At 42.2% G+C, this 15486-nt stretch overlaps 1 protein-coding gene across 32 annotated transcripts in view; it reads right to left on the bottom strand.

Moving 5' to 3' along the window:
• Positions 1 to 811: 811 nt before the first annotated feature.
• Positions 812 to 15486, bottom strand: part of celf6 (CUGBP Elav-like family member 6) — a 112127-nt gene continuing 97452 nt past the window's right edge. For 12 of the 32 annotated variants that reach the window (XM_078085490.1, XM_040201187.2, XM_040201226.2 and 9 more), the window contains 6 exons: positions 15005 to 15154; positions 14144 to 14206; positions 13535 to 13615; positions 10181 to 10324; positions 6835 to 6984; positions 812 to 1649 (listed from right to left, as the gene is read on the bottom strand). In XM_078085490.1, the coding sequence (XP_077941616.1) occupies positions 6857 to 6984; positions 10181 to 10324; positions 13535 to 13615; positions 14144 to 14206; positions 15005 to 15154 (566 nt within the window). In that variant the 3' untranslated portion in view covers positions 812 to 1649; positions 6835 to 6856. Of the gene's footprint in view, positions 1650 to 3925; positions 4013 to 6834; positions 6985 to 10180; positions 10325 to 13534; positions 13616 to 14143; positions 14207 to 15004; positions 15155 to 15486 lie in introns of those variants that run through there. The other 20 variants (XM_040201252.2, XM_040201207.2, XM_078085476.1 and 17 more) reach the window with 10 other exon arrangements.

Raw genomic sequence — 15486 nt, 5'->3', positions numbered from 1 at the left:
TCATTCTGGGGTTTTGCAGCAGCTCCAGTGGACGCACACATATAACTCCTGGTTGTTTACAACATGAATGCTTTGCTTTTGACAGTATTCCAACGCCATAAGGGTCATTTTATTTATATACTGAGTTCACTCTGCTGGCAGTTTCAGTAGCTGTCATCTTCCTTCTCCTCCCTTATTGTTGCCCTCGTGACCATCCATTTGTCCATTGCTCTTTGTGGAACCGTCACCCTTTCAAACAATTTGTGGCTTCATAATTCACACTCCTAGTTGCAATACAAAAAGGTCACGAAAAAAGAAAAGAAGACTCCCCATGTCCATTTTGCTTGGTCTTTACAGTGGATTGTCGCTTGAACACAAAGGCTGCTGCGAAGCCTTAAACGCCGGCACCCTGTCCAGCACAGACGTTAGTAAGTTCTGTCTTTTCTTCATTTTTTTTTTGTCTTCTTTTTCCAGAACAGTCTGTTCGTAGCTGTCAGAGAGCGCGGTGACTTATACATCATGATGAGCGAGATATCCAGTGGCACCTTAACATCCAAGAAAAAGAGAGTCGTTGCTCACAGGGGCAGATTAATGTCCAGCTTCCCCAACCCACCCCACGCACCACCCCCCCTCCCTCCCCCGACCACCCTATCCCCCTTTTCCCATTATTCATTACAACTTCAAGTTTTTTTTTTTTTTTTAAACAACAGCAAAAGTTACCAAATCTACATTTTTTCTACACTATTTCACTAATCTACAACCTGGTGCTAAATCTGCATCCAGAGCAAAAGATCACCCCTTATACTACGATGCCATGTCTTTTTATACATTATTTCCATTTTCTTTTATACGTACAGTAGGCCACTGGATATTGATTTAATGATTTTTTTTTTTCTTACTACGAGTAAATTGTAATACTTGCAGCTACACGGTATGAGTTTTTTTAAATATATATTTATATATTTATATATTTATATTCTTTTAAAAAGCGTTTAGTCCTTTGGTCCCTATTTCCTAAGGAATGATGCATGTAAATTATCCTGGATTCTCCTCCATTCTCCTCTTCTTCTTTTCGTTTTCTTCTTTGATCCAGAGCTTGCCCTGTCACGGAGCACAACACCTGTGTAGGCACAAAAACCAAAATGGCAGCAGGCTGGTGTGTGTGTTTGTGTGTATGTGTGTGTATGCACACGCATGTGTCTGGGTCAGTACTCCAGTTGGCATTTGCACGTATTTATACATGTACAAAGTTTTGTTTTGTTTTTTTCGTTTTTTTTGTGATTTTGAAATGTGTGTGTTTTTGTTTTGTTATCTGTGTTCATGAATGTTTATCTATATCTTGTGTCAGTATGCATGCTTTGAGCATAATGAGTCTATAAAGGTTGTTTTTTTTCCCCCATCATGTCTAAAAAACAGCAGCAAAAAGTTGGTCTCTGCAAAATATCTTCTTCCACAGACGGCAAAGCAAATCAGGGAAAAAAGGCATTTGCAAAAAAAAGGAGAAAAAAAAACAAAAACACAAACTCTGGGATCCTCCTCTCAGTCACCCAATCCTTCAGCAGGTTTCCAGCTGGATCAAGGGGCCACCCTTCCTTCATGATATGTAGCAGAGCAAGAAGTCTTTGTACTTTTACTGCACTTGTGGAAATAAGGTGTTGTGGCCCTTCATCCTGTGACAGAGAGAGAGAGAGAGGAGGGAGAGAGAGAGAGAGAGAGAGAGGGGGGGGGGGATAAGGAGAGTGGATTCAGTGAGGCTGCCGGAAACATGCTCAGGGTTGCTGGCTCCCGGTTATCACACAGACTGACAGGCACAGCCAACAGCATGAAAAACAGACGGGTAGGAGAAGGAAAAAAAAGAAAAGAGGAGCGTGTCAATCAAAGCCAGAAATAAGTGGGCAAGAGGTGGGGTGGGAAATTTGTGTTTTAACCATATGGAGCAGACATCTACACTGTGACAGCATTAATGTAACGACGGCCTCATTTAAACTGACTTCATCCCCCTGCTTGAAAGCAATACACCTGAATGTTGTCTGAGATGTTGCTGTCATTCATCCTGCAGGTAATTAATTACAAACAAACTACCATCGGAACAAGAAGAATACAAGACGAGAAGAGTAGGGGTCGAAATAGGCTTGTTATTATGCCGGAAAAACATGGGTTGCCTAATATAAAAACAGGACATATTTGAACAAATGGCCTCTAATTAGAATCCCATTAAAAAGCCAACCTCAAATCCACCCAGCCTTTGTGTTGACTTGAAATGCTGCATGGCCGCTAAATAAAGACCTAGTTTACAGCCTTATCATCCCTAATATGTTGTGAACCCTGATGTGGGTGAATAAAGGCTACGAAATCACAGCAAATCGCTCTCTGTGAGCGGACATAAAAGGGACTGACTTTGTGACGGGAGCACGCTGACCACACTCTCTTTGTTCTACCTTTCTGTCCCTGTAAATGAGCTTGTTACCATTTCATCATAGGTCTTTTTTTCCCCTTATGTGTGCCAAAGGCAGCCCAGCCATTAGCACCATAAAGCACTCAACAACAGTCGGTATTACAGATGCTTTGTCTTCTAAGCCACTGGCGCTGTATACTAGCGGAGAGCAGAAAAACACACAATGGCTTTAAAAAAGACCCCCCCCACACCCCTCCCTCCCACTCCCTTCCTCAAGTAAACAGCTTATTTCTAACATCACTACTATTTCACCATCCAACTTTGCCAGAAAACATAGACTTCCTTTCCTTTTTTCACAAGCTTTTCATCCCAGTAGGACGTCCTCCCACCACCGCTACCTACTTAAAAAAAAAAAAAAAACTCATAAAAGACACCTGGCAGTAAAGAAACATAGTTGATGCAAGAAAGACGGTTTTCACTGACTAGACAAGCCCTTGATTTGATTGGACGGACTCCGGGAGGCAGAGGCTTCTGAAAGAATAAAGCAGCACGAGTTCGATGAAAACGACCGACTCTTATCAGGGTTTGGCCTTGAGGGATGTCGACGGCCTCACTTTCACTGTGAAAATGTTTGCTGCATTTTCTTCGTACCGAGTGAGTGAGTTATCTCTGCTACAGGCCGAAAAAATGAGAGAGCAAAATGATCCGGTGGCATCATCCTGCTAAGAAACAACCAGGTAGTTGTGTTTTGTTCTATTGCTGCGCCCTGCTTACATATACATCTATGCGTACTGTATGGCTGTATGCTGGGCATATTATGCCCGTGTGGGTCTGCAGCGCTACCTGCAGCGCTACCTGCAGCTCTGCTATCGCAGCGTAATTGGTTTGCACCCTGATAAATAAATAAATGGGAAGTGATTCTCATGTTCGGCAAACAAAACAATCTTGCAGAAGTACTCCCTGCGCAGATGAAATCCAAGGAGAAGTGGAGTGTCAATATTTGCCTGTGCTCTCCGCGTGAACGCTGGGGATTTAATTGGTCAAACAGACGTAGGGTCATCTTGGCCATCTCTCAAGCTAAACAGCTGTCGGTCGGAGTGAGAAAAAAAAAAGCTCTTTTTTTTTCCGCCAAGACTCAAACTTGTGTTTTTTTAGGAATCAAAGTTTGCTGAAAAGTAAAACACCGTTGATGTGAATGTGGAGAAATGAGAAAGAAAATACTGTACATCGATACACATGAACCCCACAAGAGAAAGTGAAACACTCACAAGGGCACACGGTACAATAGCACAAAAGGGTTAAAGGCCACTTCCAGTAAGAACCAACCAACGAGTCATCACACCGTTACATTATGTACAACAGGTACCAGCGAGGAGATGGGTCGCTTTACTGCACTCCACAAATTGCCAATATACAATGTACAGTATATAAAAAGGAGGGCAGAATATCAAGAGATTCAGAGACATCAATTAACGCCACGTCATGCAACGCAGTCACAGTCCCACCACATGACGTCATCCAAAATAAAATGACACCATGGGTTCAACTTACAGCTGTGGGAACCTGGCCCCATGACGGGTATGGGGGGGGGTTGTGAGTAGGGTAGGGGTGGCTATAGCGGAGAAAGGCCACCTCCCACTGTGATTGGCCATGTCAGGTTGCCAGGTTGGTGGGGGTGCAAAAGAAGGAAAGAAACAGTGGGATTTTCTTTGCCTTAAGTCAGAATTCAAAGCACCCTGAACCACACTCTCACATATTGTGCCTGGCAAGTAATACGAAGTTTTAATGCATGGGTGGTACCGTAGAAGAATACAGAAAATAGTTGACAGGTAAAACAGAAATAAGGAAAAATATTATCCTCAACACTGCTCAAAGCGGATCCCTTTCTTGCGCTTCCAGGTGGTGGTGAAATATTCGCAGGCTGACAATTTGCAGGTTAAAAGGTTGAGTTGATGGATTTGTATTCACAAAGATAACCCTTAAGGCAGAAATGCATATTTCAGAAACGTGTCCTGTCTACAGTAATTGGATTTGCCTTGCATTGTTTGCTATGAGGGTGGCCGTACAGTGAATGCTTCAGCTTTTTTTGCATTAAGTTTATCTTTAAGACACAGAACGCAATTTCAGAGGAGCAGGGCTCCTGAGACCAGCAGGGGAGAATGCTGTCTGATCGTGTTTTTAATTCGACTTCAAAGGGGGCTTCTGGAGTTATCTACATTTTGAAGTTTTTTACCTAAGGAACACAATTCATCATTCAGGTTTCATCAAAGTTTTTTCATCATTCTAACTCGGTTGGATTTAGAATACGCTTAAAGTTGAACTTTACTTTTGCTCAAGAACTCAATGTACCGTCTTTCACAATACATGGAAATACAAAACAGTGTATAAGTTATTTAAAGTAGTCCAACCTGCTTCATGGTTTATGTAAATGTTCAAACCAAGAAATGGATTCGGAAACCCAGGGGTATTTTTTTTCTTAACATTTTCATCAAATTCTTCTTTGGTTTTGGGCTATAGGTTTCCCTCAACTCAACAACAGAAGTGATGTATTACAGATATAGATTGAACCAGACCAGAGATGAAGGAGGAGATGAAAAAACACACTAACGCACCACACACGCACACGCTTCCTCATAAAGTGAGAGAATATCATTGACCGCAATGTCTGAGTACATCTCAATGACTGCACGGTCACCCAATGCTGCTGCAGGATATTTTCCATTTGTCCCTCATTGATGCTCAATATTAAATCAAAGTCCAAACCCTCAATCCCACACACACACACCCCTTTTGAGGGTGTCTGCTCTGAAAGCCTCTCTTCAATTTGCAGGACAAGGCCCTATTCAAATGCTATCAGGCAAGAGATAAAAGGAGCATCTATCATTTGTATTGCATACCACCTTCCATTAATGCCATCTTGTGGCTTTTAAAGAGTCAACTCTAAAAAAAACAAATGGTATTACCCCGCTTTTATTTATGGAGGAATATAATCCAGGCGTATGCTATTCTAATGAAAAGTTGTCTTGGCAATTGTGCAGAGAGAGCAGACATCCGTGTTATTTTTCACTGGCAGCTGCACTTTGTAAAAGATGGGTGATGATTCTTTAAATCAAGCCCGACACTGTGAAATTAGTCTTTATTGAAGGATGGTGACACTTTAAGTGAAACATATTTTTTATTTATTTGGATGAAAGCTCTGCGTTTTAAGGGCCCGAACGAGGAACTTTTAGATATTGAAGATATCTGGCACTGGATATCTTATCAGCACATATAGGCGACTACACATGTGAATCGTCTCGTGTTTGCTGAACTATGTAAATACAAACTTACAACTGCAAAAAAAAAACACGTTTTAAACAGGAGACTGGCACAGTTGCCAACTATTGCAAAGTGGATAAGTGTGATTTTAGTAGAGCATATTTAAAATAAACATTTTTTCAATATTAAATTAGCGTATGCTGTATACGTAAACACTGGCGTTGTTTGGACACAGTAAAACATGGATGTTTAAATTGGCATTTTATTGGCTGTATATTTCTAGCTATTTATTTTACAGTTGATAAAAATGCAATGAGTACATGTCAGGACCACGTTGAAATGATCTTTTGGCTATTTGTTGGCAAACAATAGATGACAGATTGAGAGAAAGGACTATGACTATTTCAGGTGAGAAGAATTTTATGAAGCATCACTTTAACCAAACGGTGCCACCGTTATACAAGCAGACCGAGTAAGTGCTCTTCCATTAATCATCTTTATGTTGATTTATTTCTGTGAGCACATTTTTTTTTCATTAAACATTTATTTACTCATCATGCTCATCGTTATTCATGTAAAAAGTTATTGTATTATAAATCTTCTATTTGGTTTCATGATTCGGTTCTCAACGCCATCCTCAGTGGCTTTTTATTTATGGACAGCTGGGTATTCATGATGTCATAAACTTGTACCGGAGCGTCCTGCACAAATCAGATTTCAAACCCAAGAAGAAAAACATTTCTATGGAGCAGGGCGCAGTGCCCCGCCGCCTCCACGCCTCACGTGAAACCTTTACTTTACTTATGTCCCTTGTTGTTCACATTAGGTATTAGTCTGTGCATTTTATTGAATTGTGCATTTAAACTAGTCTGTCACGTACCTATATTTCAACATCATTGGTGATACAATTTTGTACTAGAAACCTACGTACAGTTTGTGTGATTCATCTTCAGGTTTGTCCACTTAACACAAAAAGTCCTAAAGGTATTTAAATACCATATAATTGTGTTTTATAGAGTTAAACTTTCAATTATTTATAGTTGAATACAATTCTTTAAAATAATTTTAGACATGTTAATTCTTATGATTTAGCAAAATATTTAAACTGGGAATTGAGCCGGTGAACTCTCAGATAGTCACACCTACTGCAACAGACATAGCAAAGCAGGGCACGGTGTATTATGGCACGGGTGTAGTTATACCTGGGTACGGACAGCAGGCGAGTCAGTAAGGTCGGTTGGCATCCTTTGGCCGCTTTAGCTGCACCTTCAGCCTCTTCATGCCTATCTGAAAGCCGTTCATGGCCTGGATTGCGGCTTGAGCACTGGACGGGTTATCAAAACTCACAAAGCCTGAGACAAGAACACAGAACGGGAGGGAGACGGGGGCAGAAACCAATGGGAAAATGGAAGAAAAAAAAAAAGAAACAACACATGAGGGGAGAAGAATGGGGAAGAGATGAGAGAGAAAGAGAGTGAAGAGAAAGGGAGCGGGGAAAAGACAGGTGAGATGAAAGGGGAAAAAAGAGGGGAGAAGAAGACCCTTTTAACTCTCAACAATGACACAACAATAGCTCTTTGTTTTCTCTTTTCCATGGATTAATTGAAAATCTTTGAATTAAAAAGATTACATGAAATACCACAAAGGCTCATAACACAGATATTAAAAATCAAACGAGGACGAGCCGCGAGTCTAACTTGAAGAGAGAACAAAAAATAAAAATACATGAAAAGGTGTTCAAAGATAAGAGAGAAAAAGGGAGGCTGGTGTGTGGATTTTAGACCTGTGTGTTTTAGCGGTGCATGTACGTGTGTGTGACTGAGCCTGTATCGGAGTAAAAAGTAAAGGGCACGGGGGGTCGTGACGAGATGCTAGCAGCTAGGTGTGCAGGACGGAGGTGCCTGCCGCTCTGAGTTATCACCTGGGTGTCGAGGCGGAATGAGCCCACAGCTTTCCACACACCGGGACTCCTTGCCCGCTCTTATCAGACACCTCTGTGATTGACGGCCCGAATTTTCCGCCTGCCAGCTGATTTGATCACACCGCTATGGGTCCAATTTAATTTGGGGGGAGAGGGCTGGCTTTTGTCAGCGGGGGTAAGATAAGGCTGCTGCTTTTACAAACCTTTTAAACAAACTGAGCAGGGAAGGGCCTGTCAGTTGGCAGTGATCCCTTCCCAATCCCGGCAAGCACACGCGCACACGCACACTATCCCTGGCTTTAATGAATCTCCATACCTCACATTTACATCCACATGCCAAAACCGAGACAGGATGCTTGGGGTCAAAGTAAGGAAAGAGGAGACGCAGCATGCACCTCAAACTTCTGGTACCCACGAACTGCTGAAAACTGCTGGTACCCACGAACCTTTAAATCATCTAAAAATCAGAACAAGGAGTTTTCTCGAGACAAAGTAACTAGCTGATGTTACGTGTCTTTGCACTGTGCCTCTGGTGCTGTGCGGCTCTCACATTAGCCATACATTGTAGCAGAATGTCTGCATGCTTTGTAATACCATGCATATTTAGTAAAACACATACATGGTTGCAGACATCATTGGTTGGCAGCAGAGAATGCTGCAACGCATAAGTCTCACTTTTCGCTGAAAGAAGGACCTGTTGGGGATTCTGTGCAGTGATGCTGTTTTCACTCAAACCCTAATGCAGAGGTGGCTGCAGTCTAGAGGCAAAGCTTTGGTTCAAACACCACCCAAAGGCACTTGGAACAAGGTGGTCAACTTCCATGTGATCGATTATCATCCATTCACTTTACATATGCAAGTATTGATGGGGGACTAAACAAAGACGATGCTTTATTTTCATCTTCTTTTTCAGTAATTGTTATAAATCGCTAAGCTTGCCTTCATTTCATCTGCGCAAGTGTTCGATATCACGCCACGTGAAATATTCATATCCAGTTTATTGCAAATCAAATAGACATTCCAGACTAAAGAGATATCCGTCCAAATTGACAGCGATGCATCCCTTAAGAGCATACTCCAAATCCCTACTTCAGAAATACATCTTTTATTAGAACACGCTTCAAGAGCTCCTCCTGTGACCTTTTCATCATATTCATGTTTCTAAGCTTCCATGTAAACACTCGGTCTCAGCGAGCGATGTCTGGTTGTCTCCTCTCGACATCTCAAAACGCAGTTCACCTGTGCTGCCGAGAAACGTGCTCATCTACGCATCAACGTTTAAACTCACAAGAATGATGAAAGAAAGTATTTCATTGCAAAATATTATTCAACATTCTGCACTTTAAAATAGTCCAATTTTTAGATTAAATCCTGGTAAATTGCATGATGGCCATCGATGCTGATTGTTTGAATAATAAATATTTCATTTAGTCCTTTTTGAATATATACTTCAATGCTTTGGAAATGTCTCCAACTAACAACGAGGCTACTGGCTTCTCTCTTTTTTTTCGTTACTCCCAGTGCTGCATTGAAAACTGAGCCTGTTTTCTTCACAACGATGTGCACGAGGCCTATTGCAACATGTCATCAATGTAAAATTCATCAGGCAGTCCATCTATTTTCCTACTTTACCTGACGTGTGATTACACATGTACAGTGTGTAAATCTGCCCATTTACCACATCAGCCAGGCTAAACTCACACATTTTTAAGATGAAGTGTTCCACATACTTACAAACCTAATAACTTATCCCCTTTAATGCACAGCATCTCGTGTCTAATTTGTTAATGTCTTACAAGGAAGCCCCGAGGCTTCTGCTATAAAAAAAGGAAGGAGAAATGAGTGAAGAAAAACGTCCCCACAAAAGAATCATTGGTTAAATTGCTGTGTTTCAGCCGGGATCTTAATTACAAGCCGTTGACAATAAGCCGGTGAGACTGATGAGGTCACCGCCCCTTTGTCCTTCTCCCTTGTTGACTGATGTACACCAATAGCAAGCGGCATATGTTTAAGCGGAGCACGCAGAGAGGGAGAGAGGGAGAGTCCTGGGATAGACACAGCAACACAGACGAGGGGAGACAGGAAGAGAAAGCCTCACAGGCGTGCCATGTTGAAGAGAAACTAAAAGCCAATGCTGGGAGTCTCTCTCTCTCTCTCTCCGCCCGTCTCCAGGGTGCTACTGTCCAACTGAATCAACAGTAAGGCCCACACCAGTCTATTATTATCTCCTTAAGCCCATGGATTCCACCTGCATTGCCTCCCCCCTGATGAATTGGTTTTCCGTGTGGGAGGCAAGAGAAAAGGAGAGGAGGGGGCTGCTGGTTGCCCGGCTAGAGATTTTGGGGCTGTCTGGGAAAATGATTTTGCGCCTCCGTTAAGGATTCTGGGAATCGCAGAGAAGGAGAGATGGACACTGATTGTGTTGCGAGAGTGAGATGAGGAGATGTGTCCAAAGACAATGGCTCAGTCGCTGTGTGGAGGATTCAAGGTGGGTTTGACCGGTTTTTATAGGCAATTAGAGCATCCGCCTTCTCACACCACACTCAAGCCCCCATCACCTTGCCTGTGTGATATATCCAGGGAGCACCTGTGCATTGCTTCTGTTGCCCTTCCGATTTTTCACTCACCGAAACATTTGCTCTGATTGGTCGCTCGGTCCACAAAGACTTTGGCCGAGATGACGTTGCCGAAAGGCAGGAACATTTGCATGAGCTCTGCATCCCCAAACTCCTGCGGCAGGTGATAAATAAACAGGTTGCAACCCTCTGGCCCTGTTGATGAGAAAAGGACAACAGGAGGTTAAATGGGGGCATAAACAGAGCAAAAGAGAAGGCTGACCATAATAACACACATGGAAAAATGACTCAATAAAGCAATCAAGACAAAAATCCAATTAACACCACATACTGATGATGTTACCTGCAGCACAAATATTAGTTTTTATATCATAGAGTAAACAACTTCATCCTCTTTAAGTATAAGTTCCCAGATGTTATTATACATAATATAGCTCATATAGATATTAATGGTGTGCTTTGTTATGCTTATAACTCGTATTTATCATTCCTTGTTGTTTTTATTGTTATTTACTTCTCTGCTGTATATTGTGTTGCATATTATAGCAGTATGTGCTTCATTTAGATCTTACTTTTATCTATTTTTCATACATTTATTTATTATATCAGTGCAATGTATATATTTTCCCTAGATATCCATTCAGCATTTAGGATGTTGTTTGTTAATCTCTTTTTTTATTGTTGCCATTTAAATCTTATTTGTGTACATGTGAGATTTTAAAAGATTTAAACTTGACTTACAACTTGACAATTTTTGGGGGCAGTTTTAGCGCACATGTAAACAGCTTCAGAGGAGCACGTATAGAAGTAAAAGAAAGAGGCACATAAAGATGAAAAAGGGGCGAAGAAAATCACAGAGGTTGATTTGAAGAGAAAGATAAAAACGGTTGTAGTGAGAAAGAGAAACACAGGGACGAAAAAAAAAGAGATGGGAGGGGAAGGCAGAGCCAAGTTTTTGTCCCAATTACTCTGTGATAGTAGGACTGTTCCAATCTCTCTCCATCCCTCCACACTCATCCACCCAGCTGCCACACACTGTACAGGCCAATCTGGATCGAGGGAGGCATGAACTGGAGAGACACAGAGAGAGACGTGGACACACCAAGAGAGAGAGATGTGATGGATTCGGGGACAGTATGCTTGCAGCCGGCCGCCTGGCTAGCATTCTCTCCTGTCTCATTGCTGCGGGTGATAGCTCGATGAGATGAGACTGCGGCTGCTGAGAAGGCTGATAAGAAGGCTGCAGTGGTGGCTGCTGCTGTCCCTCGGCGAGATAGAGGACACACGCACACCCACGGGATGACAAAGTGGCGATTTTTTGTTTTTTTTTACAGTTAAAGACTGAATCTCAGTTCTGTCTGTTTAGGTTTAGGTTTCTTATTGAATACAAAAGGAGAAAAGAAGAGTCCCCAACGGGTGGGTGTGATGGTTGATAGGTTGGATGAACTGCATAGTTATTTAGAGGTTCCTCAGACATAAACTCACTTTTTCTCATGGCACATTTCTGCCTTTTCCATGTTTGCTTTCCTCTTTTCTTTTAGCTGTAAGACGGATTCCATCCTTGAACTACTGCATGTTGGTAACACTGAGTGGATATCAGCATGAGGACTAAATCCTACAATGCTACATCTTGCAGAACGCAATCTACCATAGAATAACGTTGAGAAATACCAGGATCTCATACATTTTAAATACATATTATATTAATTGTTATTTTACCAGTAGAGATCAGTTCAACATGGTATGATGAAATTGAGTATTTAGTCATCAGCATTTTTGGTATGTCTACAAAATATCAAAAAATAATAATGCAAAGAAGACCTTTGACATTATTGTCCGATCAAAGAAGATGATTACATTTATTTTTCCTATGTAATTAATTGTATAGTTAAAGAGTTATCCCTGTGCAAAATGCTCTGGTATGCATGTTGGGAAGTTTTAACTTGTGATGTCACACGTCAGTTGGAGCTGAAGACTAAAAGTTTTAAAAATATGTGGAGTTCTAAATAAGTGAGCTTACCTGACCTCAGTGGACTGCCGCTCATCTCTGCTTGAGGCCAGATTAACTGCTGCTATCATACTAGCGCAGAATCTCTGACCGAAAGTGTTGCATTTTGGAAAATAGTAGTCCTAGGATTCAACAAAAAACTAAGTGTGTGGAATTTGCCCAGAATCACCCTGAAATTATTCTATTCGTGCAATTTACAGGTGGCAGTGATTCATTCCACACAGTGCTCTTGAAAGGGTTCTTATTATTGCCATCACGGACAGATGTGGTAAAGTTGGCATGGAACTTCAAAATGATCAGGTACAACCACTCTCCTTTCTGCACTGACTTAAAGGCTTTAAAAAAATGTTGTTTATCATCAGGCATTTACTGTCAGAAAGTGTTGCTGTCTGTCTCAAAGTGTTACTGTCTCCCTAAGATGCTCCGCTGAAGTGAAAAGGACACATATTTTCAAAGAGTAAAGTAAAATGTGTCTGGTAAGAATACGATTTGGGGATTTGGTGGGATTATCTTTGCTGACACAGACACAGACTGATAGATTGCATTGTTGCAATTATTAGCTTTCAGAGGGAGGGTGAAGCCGAGGCTCGACAGCGCCTATGTATTCAGGTTTAGGTGCCTCTTGTAAAACGGCAAAGCTGCAGACTGTGACAGCGGACCCAGAGACTGGGAATGCAGCCAAAACCCAGAGGGGGCCAGGGAGACAGGCCACTGGCTCAACCAAAAATGGCTTTTGTGTGTGTGTGTGTGTGTGTGTGTGTGTGTGTGTGTGTAGGGGGGGGGGGGTAATCATGAATTATGTAGTTCTTACAAATTATGATTTTTTTTTAAAAAGTTAGCGGCGAGATGAAATTAGGCCGGCAAATAAGCGTCTACTTTCTTCGTCCATGTTTGCACTGCGTCCCTGGCATGCTTGAAACACACTATTGATATTGAATATTCATGCCACTCTATGCCGTCTCGTACAATCATATGGATGAATAATTGAAACTGACAGATGAAGTCAGATAGAGTGATTTACCTTCACAGTATATCCTATGCTTTATTACATCTGATGCTGTGGCATAAGAAGGAACACTACACTAGGAAAGGTAATAAATGATTATACATGCAGCTAATTAATCTGATGAATATTTATAACCACTTAAACACATTGTAATGGACTGATTAAGCAGTCTAACGCTGCGAGTTTGAATTAGTGCAGTTTTTGAATAATGACAGAGTAACTTTCCATCTCACTGCTAATGTTCTTCTCCTTAAATGGGGAGCCTTTTTCTCACATTTTCCCCAGCCAGCTTTTTCCCTCCCTCGCTAATTCAAAGCAGCACAGCTACATTAGAATGGAACATGGCAATTATCACCTTTTATCTTGGGTGGTCGCGCTCGCTCGCTCTTACCTTCCCTCTGTTGCTGGGGAATGATGGTTGGTTGCTGGGGGAACGCTTGGCTGATTGGCGCATAGGCGGCAGGGTAGGCTGCTGTTGCAAAGAGAGAGCCAGAGTGAAATTTTTCACATCTCTATTTTCATATTTGACACAACAAAACTCAAATCATTATTCTATTGTTGCACAAAGAAATTGCATTAGGACTGGGAGCCTGGGCTCACTTGGCTGGTGGATCACTACATAAAGAGTATGGGCGAAAGAGGACTAGAGTGCAGTTCAACTAAGCAGACACAGAAAGAAAGAGAGGGAGCCGTACACCATGTTAATGAGAGCTGATGTCCCGCAGAAAGCAGCGATAATAAGAGGTCCCTGTCATCTCTCCTCTAGGAGACTCTGGCAGGTTCAGATCCTCGGCACTTGGTGTACTTTTGGAATTACGATTTTTATTGTGTGGGCGTATAATCAAGTCAACTGAAAATCCTTATGTAAAGCATCCTAATCCGGGAGGAAATTGGCTGGCCGTCCGGCTATCTCTACCTGTCATAGTGTCTACTGATGTGGCAAACAGAAAAGAAGAGAGGAGAGAGAAGTGCGCAGATGGAGGAAGGAGAGACGGATCACCTGCGTAGTGTTGGACGCCAGCATAAGCCTGCTGGAGAGGGTCGGCCACTGTCGGACTCTGTGCTGCAGACAGACAAAAAGAGAGACGGAGAAAAGGGGGATGGCAATGAGGAAAATGACAGCAGAAGACACAGAGAGAGGATGGAGAATGGTCAAGACGGACACAGAGACAAAGACATTGAGAGAACGTTAAAAAGCGAGACAGAAGTTAGCCTAGTCGTGGAGAACCATCCCTGTGTGTAAGGTGACACGGGGAGCGGGAGAAATTTGGGTTGACATATTTCCGTTCTTCAAAATGCCTGTTCCCCCCAGATGTTTGCATCAAATATTAACAACATGCCAAACAAACCGCTTTGTAGTTCATTACAGTTGCAGCTGCCTTTGCATAATGCAGGAAAGGGGAGTGTTGATGTCAATTCTTCAGGAATCAGTCCCTGGCAACACTGAGAAGCTGAGGACGAGCTGATACGCTTCAAATCAACCATAATGGACAGTTGTGTCGACTGATGGATTTATCATGATACCAGGGATATCTGCTCAGAAAGTCTGCAGCTGGCACTGTTGATTGAGCCCTCAGGCCTTAAACGCTTCACATCAGATCAGAAAAAGAAGTAACGAGAGTGTGAATTAGAAAAGGGTTCTTGTCAACACTGCCATGTGATATAATTAAATTACTCCCCCGTGAGGTGTCAAACTGGCATTCTGGCAATTACATGAGATTGTTTAAAAATTATAATAAGTCATATACCTCCATTAGTAAAAGCAGGTAATTGTGAAGGTCAGGGTCAGAACGACTGCCAACGTGACTTTAGCTGTTAGCCGAATGTCCTGTTTCTTTCTGGGTGGACCTGATTGGCTCACCTGGGTAAGGGTGGATACCATTGGTGTAGATGGGCTCAGCGTTGGGCTGCCCGTTGCTCTGAGGAGGGAGAGTGCTGAATCCGTTGACCCCGATAGGGGTGGCTATGCTTGGCACAGCTGTGGCAGAGATGCCAGGGGGTGTGCTGGTGCCTGCGAATAGATACGGAGTCATTACGCAAACTGCAGGGTGCACTCTTCGAATTCTACAAGAGAAGTGTATTTTTATCATTTCGTTTTTGTTTTTTTACAAATGTACCGGTCCATAGCAGGCGTATAATTGGCCTTCACGAGCACAAATTCATACCTTTTGATCCATAATTGCGGTGAAGTGTAGTTTGGTTGAAATTAGCACAAATTCAGCCTGAACTAAAGCTACGAGCACTAAATCAGTCAAGGTAGCACACTACAAGTTTATGTTTAAAGGTGGCGCAGGGACAAAAAGGTTCAAAAATAATGGGATCAAACTGACTCACAAGAAGATG

Source organism: Gasterosteus aculeatus, chromosome 12, assembly GCF_964276395.1.
Source record: "Gasterosteus aculeatus chromosome 12, fGasAcu3.hap1.1, whole genome shotgun sequence".
Taxonomy (NCBI): Eukaryota; Metazoa; Chordata; class Actinopteri; order Perciformes; family Gasterosteidae; genus Gasterosteus; species Gasterosteus aculeatus.
Note: the sequence above shows the minus strand (reverse complement) of the source record. Positions and strands in the feature narration are given on the sequence as shown.